At 37.4% G+C, this 23,997-nt stretch overlaps 1 protein-coding gene across 1 annotated transcript in view; it reads left to right on the top strand.

Annotated features, from left to right (window-relative positions):
- Positions 1 to 6,129: 6,129 nt before the first annotated feature.
- Positions 6,130 to 23,997, top strand: part of LOC121379688 — a 42,340-nt gene continuing 24,472 nt past the window's right edge. The window contains 2 exon segments of the mRNA XM_041508339.1: positions 6,130 to 6,189; positions 6,273 to 6,318. Coding sequence (XP_041364273.1) covers positions 6,133 to 6,189; positions 6,273 to 6,318 — 103 coding nt within the window. The 5' untranslated portion in view covers positions 6,130 to 6,132.

Genomic DNA, 23,997 nt, shown 5'->3' with positions numbered 1-23,997 from the left:
AACGCCAGGCCTCACACAGCACGTCTCACAACGGCTTTCCTACAGAACAACAACATTAATGTCCTTCCTTGGCCATCGATATCACCGGATTTGAACCCAATTGAGCATCTATGGGACGAGTTGGACCGACGCCTCCGACAGCGACAACCACAGCCCCAGACCCTGCCCGAGCTGGCAGCAGCCTTGCAGGCCGAGTGGGCCACCATCCCCCGGGACGTCATCCGTACTCTGGTTGCTTCAATGGGCAGGCGGTGCCAGGCAGTTGTCAACACACGCGGAGGCCACACCCGGTATTGACTCCAGATGACCTTGACCTTGGTGGTGTGTCCTATCACTTACTCACAATGGACTAGAGTGAATTGTGAACAATCCTGCAACATTTGGTAATTATCGGACTCACCATTCAATAATTAAATCAATTCTCCAAATGTTACGACAATGTGGTTTTGCGTTTCTTCTTTTGAAGAGTATATATATATATATATTAAACGCATCCCCGCCACCTCTTTATTTATTTTTCACTTAGAACGTAATACAAATTTTGGTATATGGCTATTACAATGTACAAAACACTTTTCTTTTTGGCGAATAGGTTATTTTGCTAGCACCTGGCTGTCATTATCGTATTAGTTAGACAATACAGTAACTGATGATCAAAACTTTATATAAACATAAACTCCCTGTTTAGGACTGTTTGTGAATCACGCATAACGACTCAGTGGATAGGTGTAAGATCACTACACCGTCTCTCTCACTAACCATTAACAACTAACCCACTGACCTCAGCTGGACAGACAGTCCAGATAGCTGAGATGTGTGCCCAGGACACCATGCTTGAACCTTAATTAGAAATAAGCACGAAAATAAGTTAAAATGAAAAAAAAGAGAGAAGAGATCGATGACAGATCTTAGCGGGAAAAACATCCGCACACCTCCTCAAAGAGATATTAAAACGTTTCTTTGATGATAAATTTTATAAATAAATAACTAAATAAAAAATACATATATTTAAATAAATAAAAAAAATAATAAAAAAACCAGGAAATGAAAAACTGAAATTAAACTAGCTTAAAGCCTGCATTGGTTTGCAACCAAAATACAAACAACTCCAAACAGATGTGTGCCTCATTTTACCTCTGTGTATAGCTGTAAGTGCGGTATCGCAATAATCGAATCAAGCCTACTGATATCGATGACCTCAGATCTGACCGCGTTCTGATTCGCAATTTATATACGTACATGATAAGTAACATGTGCTAGTAATAAAACTTAGATAGCATCGCTTGACGTACATAGTCACAATCCATATCTGGCACCTATGCCAGGAGCGTATAACCACGATTCAAGACGCTGGGCAGGGGTCAGAAGTTAATTTTGAGAGAGAGAGAGAGAGAGAGAGAGAGAGAGAGAGAGAGAGAGAGAGAGAGAGAGAGAGAGAGAGAGAGAGAGAGAGAGAGAGAGAGAGAGAGAGAGAGAGAGAGAGAGAGAGATGGATGGATGGATGGATGGATGGATGGATGGATGGATGGATGGATGGATGGATGGATGGATGGATGGATGGATGGATGGATGGATTGAGAGATCCCTTGCTGCTAATCGAAAAGAGTGGCGACAGCGGGTTTCCTTTCTCAATATATGTGTGGTCCTTAACCATATGCCTGACGCCATATAACCGTAAATAAAATGTGTTGAGTGCGTCGTTAAATAAAACATTTCCTTCCTTTCTCAGTACGAAAGTCCAGCGCTCTACCACTGATCTAATAGAAAAATTGCCACTAGCTATTGCCAGTAAGAGTACTCTACACAAAAACTACTACATATACATAAAATAAAACTAAGTGTCAAATATGCCGGGACATTAAAACTTTTCCACGTTAAATTGCACATTACTGTGTAGGCCTATAGGCCTATTTCTTGCTTTCATTGTAATATGATCGTCCTGGTGTTTTACACTGGCGTAGGAAGCGTGTGTGTGTGTGTGTGTGTGTGTGTGTGTGTGTGTGTGTGTGTGCCCCCACTTTTCACATATTTTGCTTTATTTTTGCTTTATAATGGTGTAAAAGTGTGTAAATATAAAAATGCGCCCCCACAAACCCCCCCCCCCCCCCCCCCCCCCCCCCCCCCCCCACACACACACATTTTGTCACCTTTCTACGCCACTGTTTGAAATAGCTCAAATGCATTTTATGTGAAACAAAAGATCTATACCGGTAGGTAGGCTTATCCAGGAACTATGCTATACGCTTAGTGACTAAGTCACAAGTCACCTGTGATTCATTCCTGTAATATGTTATTATGCATATGATGAATTGTACACAAAAACACCCACGTTTTAGTTTTCTCATTTAAAAACTAGTGATATTGTAAAACGATTAAATATAATTTTTGTATTGATATTTGGACCTATCATATTCCTGACTGAGTTTTTTTTTTATCTTATCTTTCTCATTGCCAGTTAGATTTGATTTAGATAGCTTACTACAACAAAAGCACAAAAAGAGAATTGATTTGTTACGCACTGCCGTAGGAAGGTGCCAAAAGTGTGTGTGTGTGGGGGGGGGGGAGTGTGGGGGGGTGGGGGCCACACTTTTATATTTACACACTTTTACACTATTATAAAGCAAATATAAAGCAAACTATCTGAAAAGTGGGGGGGGGGGGGGGGCAAATGCCCCCGCTTCCTACGCCAGTGATACATAATTCAATAACAACATTGCTTTAATAAAACAATACCTGTCTCGGTGGTGTCGTAATTAAGCCATCGGGCATAAGGCTGGAAGGTACAGGGTTCGCAACCCGGTACCGGCTCCCACCCAGAGTGAGTTTTAACGACTCAATGGGTAGGTATAAGACCACTACACCCTCTTCTCTCTCTCTCCCTAACCACTAACAACTAACCCACTGTCCTGGACAGGCAGCCCAGGTAGCTGAGGTGTGTGCCCTGAACAGCGTGCTTGAACCTTAATCGGATAAAAGCACGAAAATAAGTTGAAATGAAATGAAATGAAATGAAATAAAACAATAATATTATCGCATTGTTACGGGGTCAATAACGAGTTAGGGTCAATCGGTACGATTTGCTAGGACTCGCGCCATCAACTTGTAGGAATGTATCAGTTACTCGCCACTTGTGTATGGTAGCACAACCATAACAAAAATAGACGAATCGTGTTTGCTTTGCGACACCGGTGTGTAACGTTCGTTTCGCGGGTGTTTGAGGACGCACAGTCTGAACATTGTCCCGCCGACTAGTGTTATCAAACTAGCTGGGTGACATCTTTATAAACATTGCTTTAGAAACACGACTTACGAGCAAATCGTCATTTTTGGCACTGCACTGCAACAACAACATTTTATGTGAAGCTCTAGATGCAGGCGCGTATGCACGGAATTGTGTAGGAGGGGGTAGTCTAGACTGTGACGAGTGAAATTTTTTAGTGGAGACGGGTCATGTTTCCGTGAAAATACATTTAAAAAACCTAGAACATTTTCTTGAAGGCGGTGAGGGGATGGCCCCCCAACCCCCCCCCAAAAAAAGTCCCCCCCCCCATAAAAAAACCCCAAACAAACACAAAAACCACCACATAATTACATGATCAGGCGCGTCAGTTGACAGGGATTTGAGGGTCGTTGCACAACTAGATAATTTAAAAAAAAGTGTCACTTTTGTATTACGGTACTGGAGAAGACACCATAGGGCTATTAATATGCCTCAAATCTTGTTTTAGTGTCGCTTAGTTATTTCGGGGTGAGGGTAGGTCCAATACTGGTTTAACCAGCACTACTCTTCGTGAAAGGAGTGAACTATTAGCTCGATTGGGTTGTAGTGTGTCGCGGGATCGATCCCAGTCACTGGTCCCATTGGGCTATTTCCAATTTCAACATATGTTCCATAACTGGCAAATCTGTCCATTTGGTTTGAAAATGCATACTATGAAAAGCATCATTCCGTCAAATAAAAATAATCAGTGTAGCGGCATCAAGTTTTTTCTTTTGCTTCTGAGACCAAGTATTACAAAAACAAAACAAAAGAAATACAAATAAACATGTCTCTCTCTCTCTGTCTCTCTCAATCTGTCTGTCTGTCTCTTTCTCTGTCTGTCTCTTCTCTTCTCTCTTTCTCTCTCTCTCTCTCTCTCTCTCTCTCTCTCTCTCTCTCTCTCTCTCTCTCTCTCTCTCTCTCTCTCTCTCTCTCTCTCTCTCTCTCTCTCTCTCTCTCTCTCTGACAGACTGAAGACATAATTCTAATTATTTCATTACATGTAAATGTTATTAATGTATACATGGGTTTTAGCATATTGATAAGTTTTAAATGTAAATAATCTATTTTATGTAACTGATGTTTTATTTCAGGTTGTTTAATTTGTGCTAAAGGCTAACTGATAGCTAGATGACCAAATATGTTTTAAAGTAATTAATCAATATGAAATGGCATTTTAACGTAATGACATTGGTTCTGACAGTTTCAATTCTACCAGAGATCCGTGCTAATTGTTCATGATAATACTACTTTAATATAGAAAATACGTTATTAAATACATAGGCGTACAGGCTTCCAATTTTGTAAGGGGGGGGGGGGGGGGGAGAGGCTGATGTTTGCCCAAAAGTGCCCGAATCTGGATTACAACGTTTATTTATATTACCATTACTGCCAAACAGCTATATAGGATTGTAAACAAATCTCCACGCATTTTTACATGGCTTACAACTAATATTTTGAGTAGAATCATGAAATTACATGGTGAAAAATGTTCAGGCCAACTCATTTTGCCCGAATATTTCTATTGTAACTGTTTTTGCCCGAATTTAAGAATTTTCTCCAGGACTGGGGGTCACATTTGGCTATTTCCAATTTCAGCCTGTTCCACAACAGATAAAGTATAAAGTCTGCTCCCTCACCCCCCCCCCCCCCCCCCCCCCCCCCCCCCCACTCCTCCGTCTCGTACGCCTATGATTGAATATAAAGTACATATAGTTTACTGTTAAAAAAGCACATGAGTGCATTCACGTGAGTCTGTCGGAGGTACATGTAGCCTAAAACGCGGAACTGGTTAGGACCTGCCATGATTTATCTAATATAATATAATATTATATATATAATAACAAATAATAAGACACCCAACAACAACAAAACGAAACGAACAAAACAAACAAAACAAACAAATAAAATATTAAAACAACTACAAAAATCCCCATAACCCATATAATATAGCTCCAATCACAAATAAAAAACGACCCCCCTCCACCCCCCTCAACAAAACCCAAAGCAAACAAACCCACACATAAAAAAAACCCCAGTCTCACCCCCACCCAACAACTAATAAAAACATCAAAACAAGAAGAAGACGAAGAAGAAGAAGAAGAACAACAACAACAACAACAACAATAACAACAACAAAACGATAATAGCTCATTAGCTGTTTAAAAATAAATATTGCAAACACAAATTTTATTTTTGGCCTACCAACGCAAAATTTAGATGCCGGGTAGGCCCTGATACATTATTGAAACGGGACATTATATAAGAACCTTCCTGATGAGTAACGGTCTGCCCTAACATGTCACGAGCAGTAATACCTGTTCAAGATGAAATTCATCGTTTAATTGAGTATTCCATGTAAACTGCAGACTTACCTTTTAATTTAATACATTTAGCACTTTTTTTTAAACAACGAATACGAGGTCTTAAATTATGTTAAACAAGTTCGTTTTTTTATGTCTTATACTGCCAAAACACTACTTTTAATGTTAACCCGTTCTTTGAGAATGTTAATACTCTTAACTTAAATATGTATAGTTTATTTTTTTATGAATCCTTTTACGTGTGTTATAAATGTAACACGTGCACTTTTTAATATTATAATTACTGTGAAGTCTGTCATAACTCCTGTATTTTTAAGATGTATTTAAATAACATTTTACTGTTGTTTGCATTAAAATGAGGGTTAAATTAACATCTGTCTGCCTGTCTGTCGATAAACGTACTTCTGAGAAACAGCAAACGTAATGTTACAACGTTTTGTAAATTTGACTCCTGGGTGTACAACTTTTGGCAGAGCTGGCCTACCGTAGATTGCAAACCAATCAAAATGCCTGTCAGAATGTAGCTCACAGAGTGAACATGGGTCCAATATGGCTGATGCGACAGCGGTAGTGGAGGGAAGAATAAAGTTTCGCGACGGCAAAAAGGTATTTGACGTTTTAATTTTAATATTTTGTACCTTCTTGATGCTATAGTGACAGATTTAACACCGACTTTTTTTTTCTTCCAGTGGAAAAGGCGATGGTGTGCTATGAGAAAGCCGTCTCCTGTAGCTGGTAAGTTGCCAAAAGTTTTGTTACACTTACAAAGTTATTCAAAGTTTGTTTTATCATCGTTATTTTCCTGACATCGGTGCCATTTTAGACAGTGTTGCATTTTGTAATTGTGTCGTCATCTAAGACTGACAGCGGTTTTATATATTCGTATGTGAGTCTTAATTTTATTTTCGTTTCATATATTTACAGTAGTGTGTAAATGTTATGTCCCCCAAGTACTCATGATCATGTAGCCTAAATGGTAAATACACAAAATTACAAAGATTTCTAGATTAGTCCTCAAAGCAGGTGAATTACATTGATGTACATTGTTATACATTGTTATACACTGTTTCAGTTATGGGCATTAAAGTGAATACAGTGTTCAGCACACCCCAGTACTTGGCTTAATCAGTTTAGGTGGGGTTGAGGGCAGGGGCACTACCCCCCAAATCTTAAGACAATACATTTGACCCCCCTCCCATCCTTATAGCTGGCTCCAACATTTGCTGGCATCTGCCAAACCTTTGTCAGTGTGGTGTTTAAGTCTGAAATTAGTATTTGTTGTGTTACACTTTATCTAAAAGGTCAAAAAGAAAAGAACCTGTTGTCATAACCTTTAATTACAAATTAGCAGCAAAATTTTATTTTTTATGCACGTTTTCTTGTACACAGGTAAATCTGTATTGGTAACATCCTGATAAGAGCTATTCAGCAATTATGTAATAAACTGGCATATTTTATATTCCCGTCCCCTTGTAACTGTTTGAAACACACACCCCTTTGAAAGTATGTAAATTTTACTGTTTGTCTGTATTCCCACACACTTTCCCTGTCATGATATAATTTTACCAATATTTTTCCATTTTTTGTTGTATTTAAGCTAGTTTAGTATGTTTAGTTTAGTTCTAGTTTGGTTTAGTACTAAATAACAAAATAAATAATTGGCTGCATTTTACTTTATAAATAAATATGAAACATTGTTTTGAATATATGTCATGTAACTCTAACCATACAACCACGCCCTCTCCCATGACTTTTTATAATGCAACAAATGATTCCTCGCCCTAGTGTAACATACTTGTCAGACAACCCCTTTCAAGTCGTTATAAGTATATACTATTTTTGTTTAAAATTTGGGGACGGGATGTAGCCCAGTGGTAAAGCGTTCACTTGATGGCACAGTTGGTTTGGAATCGATCACCGTCGGTGGGCCCATTGGGTTATTTCTCGTTCCCACCAGTGCACCATGACTGGTATATCAGAGGGCGTGGTATGTGCTATCCTGTCTGTGGGAAGATGCATATAAAAGATCCCTTGCTACTAATGGAAAAATGTAGCAGGTTTCCTCTCTAAGAATATGTCAAAATTACCAAATGTTTGACATCCAATAGCCGATGATTAATAAATTAATGTGATTTAGTGGTGTCGTTAAAAACAAAACAAACTTGTTTAAAATTTAAGTTTGATTGTTTGTTGCTTAAAAGAGTTTACAACTGCTAAACATCTACATGTAATCTTGAATATAAAAAATATATTCAAATTAGTTCAGCACTCCCCAGCCCATTATTCTCAAATTTGTCTGGATACAACTAAATGTTTATATATTTGAATCAGTAGAAGTTCTAAAGTTTGATTTCTTTAATGATACCACTATAGCACATCGACTATGGAATGTAAAATATTTGTGACTCAGTCTTTAGAAGAAACCCAATAAAAAAGTTTTATTAGGACAAAGGAATCTTTAATATAAAGTTTGCACAGACATGATAGATCATACCATGGCCTTTCAGGGAATGTTTTGTTGTAAAGATTTTGATTAGTGACAGTTGGCCATCAGTGCAAAATTAAGTAGTGCTCAACTACTATTTAACATTTTACAATTGTGAGCAATCTCTGAAGTTAGCACTGGTTGGAACGGGAAAATCCCAATCACAAAAATGGAGGAACCGAGGCAGTTCAATCCTTCGACCCAAGGCACCTCGGGCGAGCTCTCAACCAACTAAGCTAGACCAAAGCTCCCTGTAATCAGTTGAAGTGTTCCTAATTGTCATACATCCTGATGGTTTACAAGAATGTATTTCATAAGCTATTTGCAAAAATTAACAGGGGACAATATTTCGAAATCTGAGGTAACTGGAAGTCGGTTCATGTGGTGTTTACCTAGGTAACCAATTGTTCGGTTACGTGAATTATATTTGCGTAATTTACCTCAAAGTTATGTTGAAATTATATTTTAAATACATAATGTTTAGCTCAAACAAAGTTAAAACAAAATGAAAAAGAAAATGTTTTATAAAACAGTTTCTTTAATGCTTGCAAATCGAAAGAAGTGACTTGTAGATGTTTCTTTTGTTTTCGTATGATTGTAGCGTTGTAGATTTATTATTATTATTATTATTATTAAATATTATTATTATTATTTTATTATTATTATTATTCACCACTTGCCATTGGGATTGCAAAAAGTGATTTTTAGTTGCCCGAATCTAAAAACCACTGTCCTCGGGCATCGGGCCACCATATTCTAGAACCTCTGTGCAGCGTGCGGAAGTTAACACTATTGTAAAAGGACTAAATATCAGCCCAGTACTGAAACAAAATAGATACATTTGGAGGAAAAATGCCCATTCCCTGGTGCATGATTAGACTAATAATTTTCTTTTATAAATAACAAATAAAGGCTACCATTTGTCACTGATATGTAAAATGTAGTATACAGCAGATTTAAAAAAACATACCAAAAACCCAAACAACAATGTCCAGTTCCTCAGAACTATAAAACAGGCTACTCATTGGTGCATGATTAGATTAATAAAAATAAATCTTATAATAACATAAAAAGAAAGACCACAATTTGACACTGATATTTTGCAGTGGCGATGCAACTTTCACTTTATCAATGGTATGTCTATATTACAGTGACGTTCCAAATGTTTGTTATTTACAGCTCATTATGCGATGTTAGTATTTTTCAGCTTTTGTGACATTTTTGTTTACATTAAAACCATTTTCAACCTTTGTAAAAATTATAGGCAATCCAATAGTATGTCTACATATATTCCTTTAGTACGGAAGCGTATTAGTGCCACCAAACACAATAAAATAGCAGCAGATAATTTAGGCGCCTTAGCGGTCCGTGCACATTTCTTTAAAACGTTTGGCTCGTCTCTATTCTGAGCCTTCGGTCGCAAGTTACAGCCATTGCAATATATCATTGTCTACTAGTTTGCCACGCATCAAGTATCTAAAAATCAGTCTAAAACATTTATCAGAATACTAGTAGTATGTCTGCATGAATAAACTTCCTGTAATCGTGAAGTCTGCAAGTTTTAATTTCTGAACGTCTAAAGGTCACGACGTAGCCGATTTGCCTTGAATTAAGTACTATCAAAATTCTGGCATTACAAAAATAACCAAATCAAGACACTGCTTTTGGCTTCTGTACCAGCTTGGGAAGTGACAATTGACCCTCCTGACCCCTGTCTCATACTTCATGCATGTATTATAACAAAACCTTGTTGCTAATTAATAACAGTACATATTAGCCATGTGGGAGCAGTGGGTTTCATCTTTTGTTGTCTAATACATGGTGTGCAGTAATGTATGTAATGTTCAGTTTCATCTTTCTTTCTCTGCGACCAGGTGTCACATTAATCCATGTACATGTATATATACATGTCATGTTCAGCTATTGGTTGTACACAATAGATAGCTGCTTCAAAGTGCACTTAAAAAACAGAGTAATTAATCTGTAATAAAAGATGTACATTTAATGTGTTTTTTGAAAAAGGAGCCAGAACAGACCTGAGATTCTATTATGACCACACACACCATCATTCATTTGTTGATGTCGGTGTGTGCAGTACAAATAATGGAGGGACGTTCTTACGTAATCTGGATTAACAAACTAAGCTGGCAACTTGGGCATTTTATGTGCACTGTCATTTTAACTGGATTTTTTTTTTTTTTTTTTGTGTTTCCGACATTCAAGTTAAATAAAGTTGGTTTTGTTTAATGACACCACTAAAGCACATTGTTTTATTAATAATAGGCTATTGAATGTCATACATCTGGTAATTTTTACGTAGATAGTCTTAGAGAGGAAACCTGCAACATTTCCCATTAGTATCAATAGATCTTTTATATGTACTATCACAGACAGGATAGCCCATACCATTGCCTTTGATATACCAGTCATGGTTCATTGGCTGGAATGAGAAGTAACCCAATGGACCCACCAATGGGAATCTATCCCTAATGATAATCGAGTGCACATCCAGTGAGTGCTTCATCATAGGGTTATGTCCCACCCAAGATTCAAGCATACTGTCTTTGACACACCTTAGCTATTTGGGCTGTTTGTTCAGAATACGAGCTTAGTGGTTAGTGAAAAAAAAGTCCGTGCTGTGGCTTTGCATCTCCAACTTCTTAAATTCTGTGAATTCACAAATTATCAGTTGGGGTTTCACTAGCCAAATCAGATCTGGACAGTGCATGTATATTATCCTTTTTGTAATATTTTGAAGAAAAAAACATACAGGAGCAGGCTTCTGAAAATTGTGAGAATGATAATTAATTTAATTTGTGCATCGTTCATGCAAATCTAATTTCGTTTAACCTATTTTTCATTTGTGCATTAAATTAAGGACATCATTTATGTGGACACAACATGTTACACAAAAAGGAAATGGGTTACCTGAATTTATTTTAGCATAACTGATAAAATGGTTTATGCAAATTGTTAATGATGTAGAAAGTATTGACTTCATGTGTGCCCAGCACTAGCAAATGTACAATTCTTGGAGGCCTATGTAGATTTATATGTTAAATTGTTCGATAGAACACTATAGGTAATTCCAGTACTTCACTGCTAAAACAGTATCCATATATAGACATGGAACTCAGACCTGAATTCAAATGCTTTCAGTACCAATGGTGATATCATGGGAAATATGATGCCATACATTCAGTATGTTTATTTAAAAAAAAACTATATTATAGTAAAAAGGTTGTTTGACCAGTTGTATCCCGAGTTGTCTCTGTGAATCGTCATCTGTAAATCACTATATGTGAATCGGTATCTGTAACTAGGGTTAAGCGAGCGTTTGTCATACTGCCAAATTTGATAACCTCATGTTGTCTGTCTGGTTATTTTTATATTTTATTCAGTTGCTTTTGGTTTTAATCAAGCAAGCTTCAGTTTGAGCAATCCGTATTAAAAACATTTAGCCAAATTGTCCAGAACAGTTTTTGACACTCGGAACAGCTGAATCATTAGTAAAAACAAATTGCTGATATGATTCATAACTACAAGCCATTTTGAGGATTGGGTCACTTTTGTTTGGATTTGTGTGTAGTGGGATTAATTAGATGTATAATTTGATTGAATGTTTTCCTGGGTGTTTTTGATAAAACAATGGTAGCCATTCAATTATCCTCAATTGTTCTGTCATTTCTAGATAAAGATTGCATCAGCTGACATTTATGAAATGGGTTTATTAACATGTGTCACTTTGAAATTGGTCTCCATCATCAAATTATTACATTCTTGAAGTACATAACTGTATAACAAGTATAAGTTAAAGGGCATTGTTATTATGTTATTCACACAATCTACTTTGAAATACAGAAACAGAATATTTTGTTTTCAAAATTTTGATTGATAACAGTTACAAGTAACTTGGTTGTCTACTACTACTATTCAACATTTAAAAAAAATTGTAGATCTGGTGCTATACTGGGCAAAATGTGAAAGATTTAATGGTTATAAAACAGTACAGAAAGAAGTCTTCTAATTTCATTCAGACACTAAATACATGTCCAGAAGCTAATATATCAAGAAAGATAATTGAAGTGCCATCATTATCAGAATGCTGAATGTCCATGTATTGAGATGAACATTTATATGTGCAACTACAAATGAAGTTTCATTGGTCTAGGATTTTCAGTTTGTGAAAAACTGGACCTAATTGCCAAAACGTAACAGTGAGAAAAATGTTACAGGAATTTAAAGAATAAAAATACATGTATACATACATTAAGATGGATGTATTTTGGTGCAGCTAAATTTCATTGGTCTAGGACTTCCAGTTTGTATGAAATGGAGTTAAATATGAAAACATAACTTTGGAGATAATTGCAAAAATTGATGTTGCTGTGGTTGAAAAAAAAGGGGTAATACCAATATCTCGCTTTTTGACTTGAAAAAGCTAGATAATTAAAGGTGCAGGCCCTAGTTTCATCCCGTGAAAATGAACACAAATAAGTTTAGTTAATCTTCAAACCTGGAACACATTTGGATACGGTTATAACAGAGAGAAGATAAAAGTCTGTGATGTTTTGATAGGAAAATCCCATCCAAAAATAGACTAGAGCTTGCCTAGATAACCATTACTTCTCAAACGAACTTGCTTTCTTAGAATTATGATAAAGTAAAGTAAAGTTTGTTTTATTTAACGACGCCGCTAGAGCACATTGATTTTTTTATCTTATCATCGGCTATTGGACGTCAAACATATGGTCATTCTGACACTGTTTTTTTTAGAGGAAACCCGCTGTCGCCACATAGGCTACTCTTTTTACGACAGGCAGCAAGGGATCTTTTATTTGCGCTTCCCACAGGCAGGATAGCACAAACCATGGCCTTTGTTGAACCAGTTATGGATCACTGGTCGGTGCAAGTGGTTTACACCTACCCATTGAGCCTTGCGGAGCACTCACTCAGGGTTTGGAGTCGGTATCTGGATTAAAAATCCCATGCCTCGACTGGGATCCGAACCCAGTACCTACCAGCGTGTAGACCGATGGCCTGCCACGACGCCACCGAGGCCGGTTAGAAGAATTATGATAAATGCATTTTGGGGTATTACAAAAACCTGGATGACCAGGGCCCCATTCCATGAAGCAATCTTAGCTCTAAGATCACTGTAATTGCATAACTACCTAATGCAGTTAAGGTGATCTTAACACTTAAGATCGCTTTGTGGAACGGGGCCCTGAACCACTTCAGGTGTTTGAAAATGAATACTAAATTCTAAATAATAAAATGTAAGTACTTCTAATTTAAATGACCAAAAACCCAGCTTTAATAGTGAAAGATATGTCATAGTGTTTAAAAACTAGGGTCTCTCACTTTAAAGGGATCCTGTAGCTTTAAGACATACGGAATCCATTGATCATGTGTTGATACTTTGTGTTGTTGTACATGTGTTCAAGGATGTTTTCCCTGTCTCTCTTCACCACCCTAACTTCTGTTGATGATAGTCAGAACTAGTGTTGAGAGAATCCTGCAGAATGGGTTAGGACAATATTGTGTAAGGTGTGAGCTTCCAGGTAGGTAACTTACCAACGGAAGTATAACAGCTTTTGTGCAGGATCAGGCCTTTGTTTTGAGCTGGCTGCAAGCTGTGTCTGTGAAATGAACATCAGGTGGCGAAATATACCAGTTGGCTGGTGTTGTAAATTTCTCTGAAAATTGAAGCCAGACTTTCCTGGCATGAACCATATGTTTCCTAGAGATGCAGATTAAATATTACCAGCAAAGGGAGTGAAATATATTGAGTTTCCTCAAGGATGAAACACTTCCTTTGATTTCATTTGTGGGTCATAATTTTAGTTGCAGAACTGTGGAAATGCTCTGCCAGCATTCTGCATCTGGTACAGTGGGTCAGTTGTTTGTGGTTAGCTGTTGTTTTACGAGACCGTTAAGAGTGGCGTCATTTATTTAAGTCTGAGTGTTTGATGTCTTTAAAGAATGTACATTTTCAGTGTGCGAAATACATGCAATGGGCTGATCTAGAAGAGGTCCAATATATTTCTGTGTAAATGAGGGGGAAAAAGAGGAAACGGAAGGAGTGTTTAAGTGCACCGCAGCACATTTTAAACTATGGCTGTTACATGTACACATTGATGTATGTCTTATTTAAGTTCACCACAGCACATTTTAAACTATGGCTGTTACTTGTACACATTGATCTATGTCTTATTTAAGTTCACCACAGCACATTTTAAACTATGGCTGTTACATGTACACATTGATGTATGTCTTATTTAAGTTCACCACAGCACATTTTAAACTATGGCTGTTACATGTACACATTGATCTATGTCTTATTTAAGTTCACCACAGCACATTTTAAACTATGGCTGTTACATGTACACATTGATGTATGTCTTATTTAAGTTCACCACAGCACATTTTAAACTATGGCTGTTACATGTACACATTGATCTATGTCTTATTTAAGTTCACCACAGCACATTGTAAACTATGGCTGTTACATGTACACATTGATCTATGTCTTATTTAAGTTCACCACAGCACATTTTAAACTATGGCTGTTACATGTACACATTGATCTATGTCTTATTTAAGTTCACCACAGCACATTTTAAACTATGGCTGTTACATGTACACATTGATCTATGTCTTATTTAAGTTCACCACAGCACATTGTAAACTATGGCTGTTACATGTACACATTGATGTATGTCTTATTTAAGTTCACCACAGCACATTTTAAACTATGGCTGTTACATGTACACATTGATCTATGTCTGATTTAAGTTCACCACAGCACATTTTAAACTATGGCTGTTACATGTACACATTGATGTATGTCTTATTTAAGTTCACCACAGCACATTTTAAACTATGGCTGTTACATTTCATACATGTTGATCTGTCTTATTTAATTACGTCAGTTGGGTCTTTGGAGTGATAGGGCGAGATTTAGCTCAGTCAGTTGAGTGCCTGTACCACTTCATTGGATTTTTTTCTCATTCCAACCAGTTCACCACAACTGGTCAAAGGCTGTGGCATGTGCTATCCTGTCTGTGAGAAAGTACATATAAAATAACCCTTGCTACATTAGGAAAAAATGTAGCAGGTTTTCTCTGATGACTTACGAGTCATAATTACCAAATGTTTGACATCCAATAGCTGATGATTAATTAATTAATGTGCTCTAGTGGTTTCATTAAACAAAACAAGCTTTTGGAGTGAGATACATGTATACAAGCTACCGTTTCAGCATGGGTTACTATTACCAAGTAGCAACAAGGGCTCTTTTATATGTAACAGTTTTGTTTATATTTTATGGCACCACAAGAGCACATTGATTTATTAATCCTCAGCTACGGGATGTCAGCCATTTAGTTACTCTGACCTTCTTCCATTAGTAGCAAGAGATCTTTTATATGCACCATACCACAGACAGGATAGCACATACCATGGTACATACTTTTGATATGCCAGTCATGGTGCACTGGCTGGAACAAGAAATAGCCCAATGGGCCCACTGATGGGGATCGATCCTAGACCAGCCAGGTGATGTTGATACTGGACTACATACCATCCCTACTTCAGCAGTTCCATACTGTTACAGATTGTTTCTGTTTGTTTATACTTTATTTTCATGCTTATGTCCAATTAAGGTTCAAACACACTGTCCTGGACACACACCTCAGCAATATGAGCTGTCTGTTCAGGACAGTCGATAAATGACTAGTGAAAGAATTCAGTGTAGTGGTCTTGCACCTACCCACTGAGTCGTTAAACTCGCTCTGGGTGGGAGCTGTTACCGGGAGGTGATCCCAGTACCTACAGGTACTAAGGTTAAAGTCTGGTGGCTTACTGCACAGGTTATTACAGGTTATCAACAAGGTTTTTTTTATATGCAACATCTACACAAAGTTGATATTTGGCTTAAATGTCAGAGCCTCTGACAGGGCTTCTAGGTTATGGTAGCCCCACAACCTTGGCTAGTGATATTCAATGTTGGGTTAGTAAATAATTACTATTGTCATGCCCGACGGCTAGTGAAAAATTGTCAAATGTTGCAGTTAAGTGTATTTTGTAAATATGAATATCATGCCCTCACCCCAACCCCCCAATGTTAGTGTTTTTAAGCTCTATCTCCCTCTTTAGGTGACATCTGATTAATTATTACTATTATTTAGTAAAATTGTAGTAACTAAAGTAAACTAGGGCTAGTGAATATTTAATTGTGGCTAGTAAAAAAATTTAATCATTGATCCCATGGCTAGTGGATTAATTTTTTTTTCTAGAAGCCCTGCCTCTGATATATAGAGGTAAGGGTTGGGTACTGGTTTGAATGGGGAATACCACTGAGATGGTGTAAATGGTACTTCAAATAAACCCTTTACGCCACATCCTGCCCTGGGAGGGAAAATATCACAAGACTGATAATTTTATGACATCACTGAGCACATTGTTCAATCAGTACTCTGTTTTCTAAAAGGGTAATATTCATACATGGTCTAGAGTGCAGGAGAAAAACCCTGTGCAAATCTTTTATTTTTTGTTTCCTAAATCTTTCCTTACTACCAAACTATATCTCTGCCACTGGTGTGTTTTTGAGTTTTAAAAAGCTTTGTAAATGTGTATCGTTCCAACCAGTGCACCACAACTGGTATACGGCCGTGGTATGTGCTTTCCTTTCTACAACAGGTGGAAAAGTTCATATAAAAAATCCTTTTCTGCATTTAGAAAAATATCGTGAGTTTCCTTTGATAACTACGTGTCATAATTACCAAATGTTTGACATCCAATAGCCGATGATTAATAAATGAATGTGCTCTAGTGATGTCGTTAAACAAAACAAAACTTAACTGTAGCTCTGACACTGGTGTGGTGTCATTAAACAAAACAAAACTTAACTGTAGCTCTGACACTGGTGTGGTGTCGTTAAACGAAACAAAACTTAACTGTAGCTCTGACACTGGTGTGGTGTCGTTAAACGAAACAAAACTTAACTGTAGCTCTGACACTGGTGTGGTGTCGTTAAACGAAACAAAACTTAACTGTAGCTCTGACACTGGTGTGGTTTGGAGTTTTAAAAAGCTGTGTGTGTGTGTGTGTGTGTAATTAAACACCCCTGGATCTGCCATTGCCACTCACATTCCATTTGATGGGGGAACACAGATGGTTTGCCATTTCCATCATGGCTGCAGCCACGGAGCTATTTTACGATCCATTTGAAGCCTGCTTTTTCTAGGGGACTGGGACACCTGGTCAGTAATTGAGCTAATGAGAGGAACATGCTGCCACACAGAGCCGGTGGAAACCTTTGTAGCTACTCACTCCCTCAGTGTCTAATTTAGAAAATAAATAGCCTTTGTGCAAGGTAATGCAATACCAGCAATGTGTTTACACAATACTTTTTTGTTTGTTTTAAAGCAGAATGCATCATGAATAACTACTGCCCATTTATGTATTTTAAGATAATTGTTTTAACGTGGTATTTAGGTATCTATGTGTTTATACAGGGTTTATACTGGGATAAAATGATTGTGAAGAATTTAACTAATTTATTTGAAAACATCACCGTTAGCAGAACTTTCATATCAACAAAGTGTTGTTCGGGTCTCGGCAGTTTTTATTTGACTAATATAGCAAAATACTGATTGTTACTTTAATTTTGATATTGTGAGAAAAACATATTAATTATTAGTTACGTACCACTATTGTGTTTTTCAATGGAAATTTTCAGTTGTTTTGCTTAAATGTTGTTATGATTTGGACCGATTGAACATGGAACATGATGAAACTAAAAATGTACCAATATAAAAATCAATAATGTTCACTGAGCCAAATTTTTATAAAGTTTCTTCTTTTTCTTCTGCATAAGGAGAAACCACTTCTCATACTTTTCAGTAGTCAAGAATGATTGTTCAGATTACCAGATGTCAGTAAAGTTGAGAACGGTACTTTATTCTTGACAAATCTTATTAAACTAAAATTATGGACAGCACCTAAATTTGGATCATTTATGTGTTATTAAAATATATGCATGGACTAGAATAAGTACAAGAATGGTGATACCAGTGTGTAGAGCTGGGTGGTTTTGAAATTTCAGGTTTGGTATTGGTATTTTTGAGGTGATTGATCTTGGTAGTGGTACAGTAGTTGGTATTGACAGCAGACTGATACCGATATCGAGTGATATTTTCGATATATTCTGCTTTAAATGCATGCTTGAGTTGAGGCTCACACACTAATTTCATCTAATTTCATCTAAATAAAATAAAATTCCATACACAAGTCTGTCATCTCTCTCTTCTTTTCTCCGACACCATATAACTGTAAATAAAATGTGTTGAGTGTGTTGTTAAATAAACCAGTTCCTTCTCTTCTTTTCAGCTGTTTTGTGTTTGTCAGATATATTGTAGATATATTGTTAGTGCTTTATAACATGACGGCAAACATTTTTCAACTCCGGAATTTTTGTATTTTGAGATTTGCTTGGCTCGGTAAATCGGTATTGACATGATACTGATACCGAACGGTATATACGGTGTACCACCCAGCTCTACCAGCGTGTCTGTCAAGGGATTTTAAAGTAATAATGATGAGAATTGTAAACTTGACAAATGTGTCGTAACCTGTGGGTTACCATAAGCGCATAATTTATGATAATCAGTACATGGGATACCAGACTATATGCTAATTTTGATGCCTACTTTTTCAGTCCTAAATTAGTGCCGGGTGTCTGGTATACCTGTAACTGTATGCTTATTTCAATGCTTGTGTCTTAAGGTGGGCTATTGCCCATGCATGCCACTTCCCCCATAAAGAGTGCTTACTAGGCAGGCTACAAATCGGCTGCTTAGCCCAAAATAATGTAGACAATTTTGGGATAGGCAGGTCATTTTAACGTTCGCGTGGTCGGCAATTTATGTGGGCGGTGATGTGCTCAAGGCCTGAACATAGACTATTCCTGACACAATTTTTTTTTTTTACTCTGCGCTATTGTATAGGCAGGTTAATACATACATTTATTATCCACATAGCTCAAGGTGTTCAGAGAAGTATAACCAGTATGACACATATGTGTCATAATGATTTCACGTGCACATCAAATGACGTCATTTTGGGAAAAGACGTCACAACTGTATGCAGCTTCCTCTGTCTTAGCTATGTTTAATCGTTAAACCACAATGATGTCATTTCATATTTACGTTTGAAATGTTTTGACATGGTCCTTGTTATTCATATAAAAAATATTACGGATAACGTGGATAATAAAGAAATTATTACACTCGCGTGTGAATCGGCAATACAAGAATCCTGACACTCGTTTTGTAAAATCAGTATGACACACAATCTCATTTAATAATCTCTGTGTACCACTGTTTTTGATGTACCATGGGACACTGGTTGGGATGGGAACCCCACCCCCACAAGTCTTATTAAGGGTAATAATCTAATGTCACAATAGCACAGCTGAGCACTCTACCACTGACCTACATCCTGTACTTCAATAACACAAGGGGTGCATCATTAAATAAGACATTTCCTTCCTTCCTTCAATAACACAAGTACACTAAAATTAAAGTTAATCTTTTCCATCCCAACATCTTCAGCAGGATGTGTATGGTTAAAACATTAAGAAATATAAACATTTATGTCTATACAAAGATTTCTTTGATGTGAATAATTTAAAACTTCATTCATAAAAGCTGTACATGTACCTGCATACATACAATTATTTCTTTCATGGAAACAGGTTGTATCAACACAGAGACATGTGGTAAAAACCTTAGCTTCAAGGTATCTTGGAATCTGAATTCTTCCAAGTATCAAAAACTATTTTTCCCTATGAATACACAGAAATCGAGAACCGGTAAGACTGAATTAAGCATTGTGGGGGAGAGGCTGGCGTCTCTCAGATGTGGTTTTGGCGAGATAGCGGACAGGCTCTCTCTTATCTGCAGCGGAATTCTCAAAAACATGGGCCATAATTGAAAAGTTCCCTGATGGAATCTTCAAGATATTTCTGCTAATTGTAAACCTGTCTGCCAGACCATGTATTATCTTTTAATAGAACTTGCACACCAGAGAGAGAACATCTATTACTGTGCCTTGATGAGTTAGTAAATTCACCTGACATGAAAAAAAGCTTATACATTGTAATTCCATTTAGCTTATTCTTTGTTCATGGATTAAATTGCACCAAAAAACCTGTTGGTGAATCCTGTCTGCGTATGTTTGCATCATAGTTCAAGACTCATTAAAAAATATGGTGGCACTTGCTTCACGTAATCTCTAAGTGTGTGTATTTGGTTGGATGCCTACTTGAACGTGCATGTAAAACAAGTTGATGATAAATGTGACACAAGTATCCTAGTCAGAGCTTTAGATTGCCTTGATTGCCCTCGATTGGCTGAGTTTTTCCTCCATTCCCAGCAAATGCCCCAGGAATAGTGCATCAAAGGCCATGGTTTGTACTGTCCTATCTGTGAGAAAATGCATATAAAAGATACCTGGCTGCCTTTCGCCTGAAGGAATAGTTTGTGTGATGGGCAGCAGGTTTAATTTTTTCTTTCTCTCTCTCTCTCTCTCTCTTTTTTTTTTCTTTCTCTCTCTCTCTCTCTCTCTCTCTCTCTCTCTCTCTCTCTCTCTCTCTCTCTCACAACTTTGGGGTTACAGTACTTGACAAAGGGAGGCAACTAGACCCTATTTTGCTGAAAGATTCTAGTTAAAAATTCATTTTTAGTTGATTTAAGGTACTTAAAGTTTCAAAGTTTCACATTACCTATTTTAATGAATTTGCATGGAGGCCGGTCAACTTGCCCCAAAACTGAACTTGCCCAGTACTATACCAACTAGCCTTAGTGCAGCGGTACCATGGCCATACAATCTTTTCTTTGGTGATATATTTGTTATATCTGTGAAAATCTCCTTCTCGCATGAATTTGAAAGGAGAGTGCCAATCTCGAGCCATAATACTAATTGTTTTACACTGTGTCGCACTTGTAGTGTTAAGTCAACTCGTCCCCAGTCTGTGTAGTCAGCTTGCACCACAAACATCCATTACTTGCCCCAATGGTTGGTCAGCTCATCCAGATCTGATTTTTTACCATGTTAAATATAATTAACATCTGTGGACCTTATTAGCAATATTTTCAATTTGGATTAACATCAGTAAAACTTACATTTAATAATAAAAATACATTACACATGGATGTCTATATACTGACAGTTGAATGACAGTTATTATCAAGGTAAACTTTCATACAACATCAGTTATTTATTACTCAGGTACAAAAACACATACAGTAAATGACAATGGAAATCCCTTTTCAACAATCTCATAAACATTTATTAGTGTGTCATTTGCACATAGCAGCAAATGTATTAGCATAGTTAAGAAAACAATGTATTTGGGATTGAGCAAGTTGAACAGTCCTTGGGTTGGGTTGTTCAAACACTGAGACAAATTGGTAACTTGTAAGAGGCAAGTTTACCAGCTATCAGGGTGAGTTGTTCAGACACTGAGACAAATTGGTAACTTGTAAGAGGCAAGTTGACCAGCTATTGGGGTGAGTTGTTCAAACACTGAGACAAGATGGTAACTTGTAAGAGGCAAGTTGACCAGCTATTGGGGTGAGTTGTTCAAACACTGAGACAAGATGGTAACTTGTAAGAGGCAAGTTGACCAGCTATCGGGGTGAGTTGTTCAAACACTGAGACAAGATGGTAACTTGTAAGAGGCAAGTTGACCAGCTATTGGGGTGAGTTGTTCAAACACTGAGACAAGATGGTAACTTGTAAGAGGCAAGTTTACCAGCTATCGGGGTGAGTTGTTCAAACACTGAGACAAGATGGTAACTTGTAAGAGGCAAGTTGACCAGCTATTGGGGTGAGTTGTTCAAACACTGGGACATGTTGGCAACTTGTAAGAGGCAAGTTGACAGGTTATCAGGGTGAGTTGTTCAAACACTGGGACAAGTTGGTAACTTGTAAGAGGCAAGTTGACAGGTTATCAGGGTGAGTTGTTCAAACACTGGGACAAGTTGGTAACTTGTAAGAGGCAAGTTGACAGGTTATCAGGGTGAGTTGTTCAAACACTGGGACAAGTTGGTAACTTGTAAGAGGCAAGTTGACAGGTTATCAGGGTGAGTTGTTCAAACACTGGGACAAGTTGGTAACTGGTAAGAGGCAAGTTGACAGGTTATCAGAGTGAGTTGTTCAAACACTGGGACAAGTTGGTAACTGGTAAGAGGCAAGTTGACAGGTTATCAGGGTGAGTTGTTCAAACACTGGGACAAGTTGGTAACTTGTAAGAGGCAAGTTGACAGGTTATCAGGGTGAGTTGTTCAAACACTGGGACAAGTTTGGTAACTTGTAAGAGGCAAGTTGACAGGTTATCAGGGTGAGTTGTTCAAACACTGGGACAAGTTGGTAACTTGTAAGAGGCAAGTTGACAGGTTATCAGGGTGAGTTAGAAATGGTAAATGAATTTAACAGTAGTGCACTGCATTATATAGTAGCCTGGAAAAAAACAGAAGAAGCGCATATCAGTTATTATTAAATTGCACTAATTTTCCCCATTGCATCACACATAGGACTCTTGACAAAACAAATCCTGGGTACATGTGTAAATCCTTGGTTTATGAAGGATTCAAGAAGATAATGAAAAAAAGAATAAGTTTGTTTTGTTTAATGACACCACTAGAGCACATTGATTAACTAATCATCGGCTATTGGATGTCAAACATTTGGTAATTCTGACATGTAGTCATCACTACATGTTTCCTAATGCAGCAGGGGATCTTAAATATATGCACTTTCGCACAGACAGGACAGCACATACTACAGCCTTTTATTTACCATCGTGGTATACTGGTTGGAACAAGAAATAGACCAATGGGTCCACTGACAGGGATCGATCCTAGACCAACCATGCAATCGGACGAGCGCTTTACCACTGGGCTACATCCTGCCCAAAAAAGATGTATGTGTATCAGAGAAGTTTTAAATGTGGCAGATGTCAAACTGTCTTTAAAGTGGCATTTGGATTTTTGACAGCACCGCTTGTATAGTAACCTCTAACCTGACCTAGGCAAAGAGCTCTGTCAGAACTGTTTGTATCATTTAATGATTAACATGCACCTGTGTTGCCCAACCAGCAGCCCCAGGATGTAATGTAATGTTGTTGTAGTGCAGTTGTACCCAGATGATACCAGTGACTTATCGAGGGTTAAAAAAAAAAAAAAATGTATATATACATGTTGGGAGGGGGAAATAATCTCATTATATGTCAGTATAACATCCAAAGATAAGTTTATTTTTATTGTGGGAGAACAAGAAACCCAAACCAGGACCAAGTCAACATGGGTGTTACTTGTGAATTGGTTTTCCATTACACTGTAGCAGTGTGTGTGTGTGTGTGTGTGTCTGTGTGTGTCTTTGTGTGTGTGTGTGTGTGTGTGTGTGTGTGTGTGTGTGTAAACCGACCAAGTTTCATGGTTGAGAATTTTGTAAATTCTATAATGCGACCCTTAAAATATTGGATCCTGTCTAAATCGGATAAATATTAATATTATCTCCCCAGGGTCATCAAGTTTAGACAGGCTTCACTATATTTTTATACGCCTGTATTATGGTATGGCATTGTCCGTCCATTCGTTCATCTTAAAAAAAAAAAATTCTGGACCATATCTTGCACACAGATCCATACAGAACCATCAAACCTCACACGTAGGAACAACTTGGGATGGCAGTGTGTTGCTACTTTTCAGTCTGCTGCACATAACAGTAAATCCTTGTCCGGACCATATCTTGCACACAGATCCATACAGGACCATCAAACCTCACATGTAGGAACAGCTTGGGATGGTGGTGTGTCACATACAATTACTGGGTCACTGTGATACAAATAAATCAAATAA

This window comes from Gigantopelta aegis, chromosome 8, assembly GCF_016097555.1.
Source record: "Gigantopelta aegis isolate Gae_Host chromosome 8, Gae_host_genome, whole genome shotgun sequence".
Classification (NCBI taxonomy): domain Eukaryota; kingdom Metazoa; phylum Mollusca; class Gastropoda; order Neomphalida; family Peltospiridae; genus Gigantopelta; species Gigantopelta aegis.
Note: the sequence above shows the minus strand (reverse complement) of the source record. Positions and strands in the feature narration are given on the sequence as shown.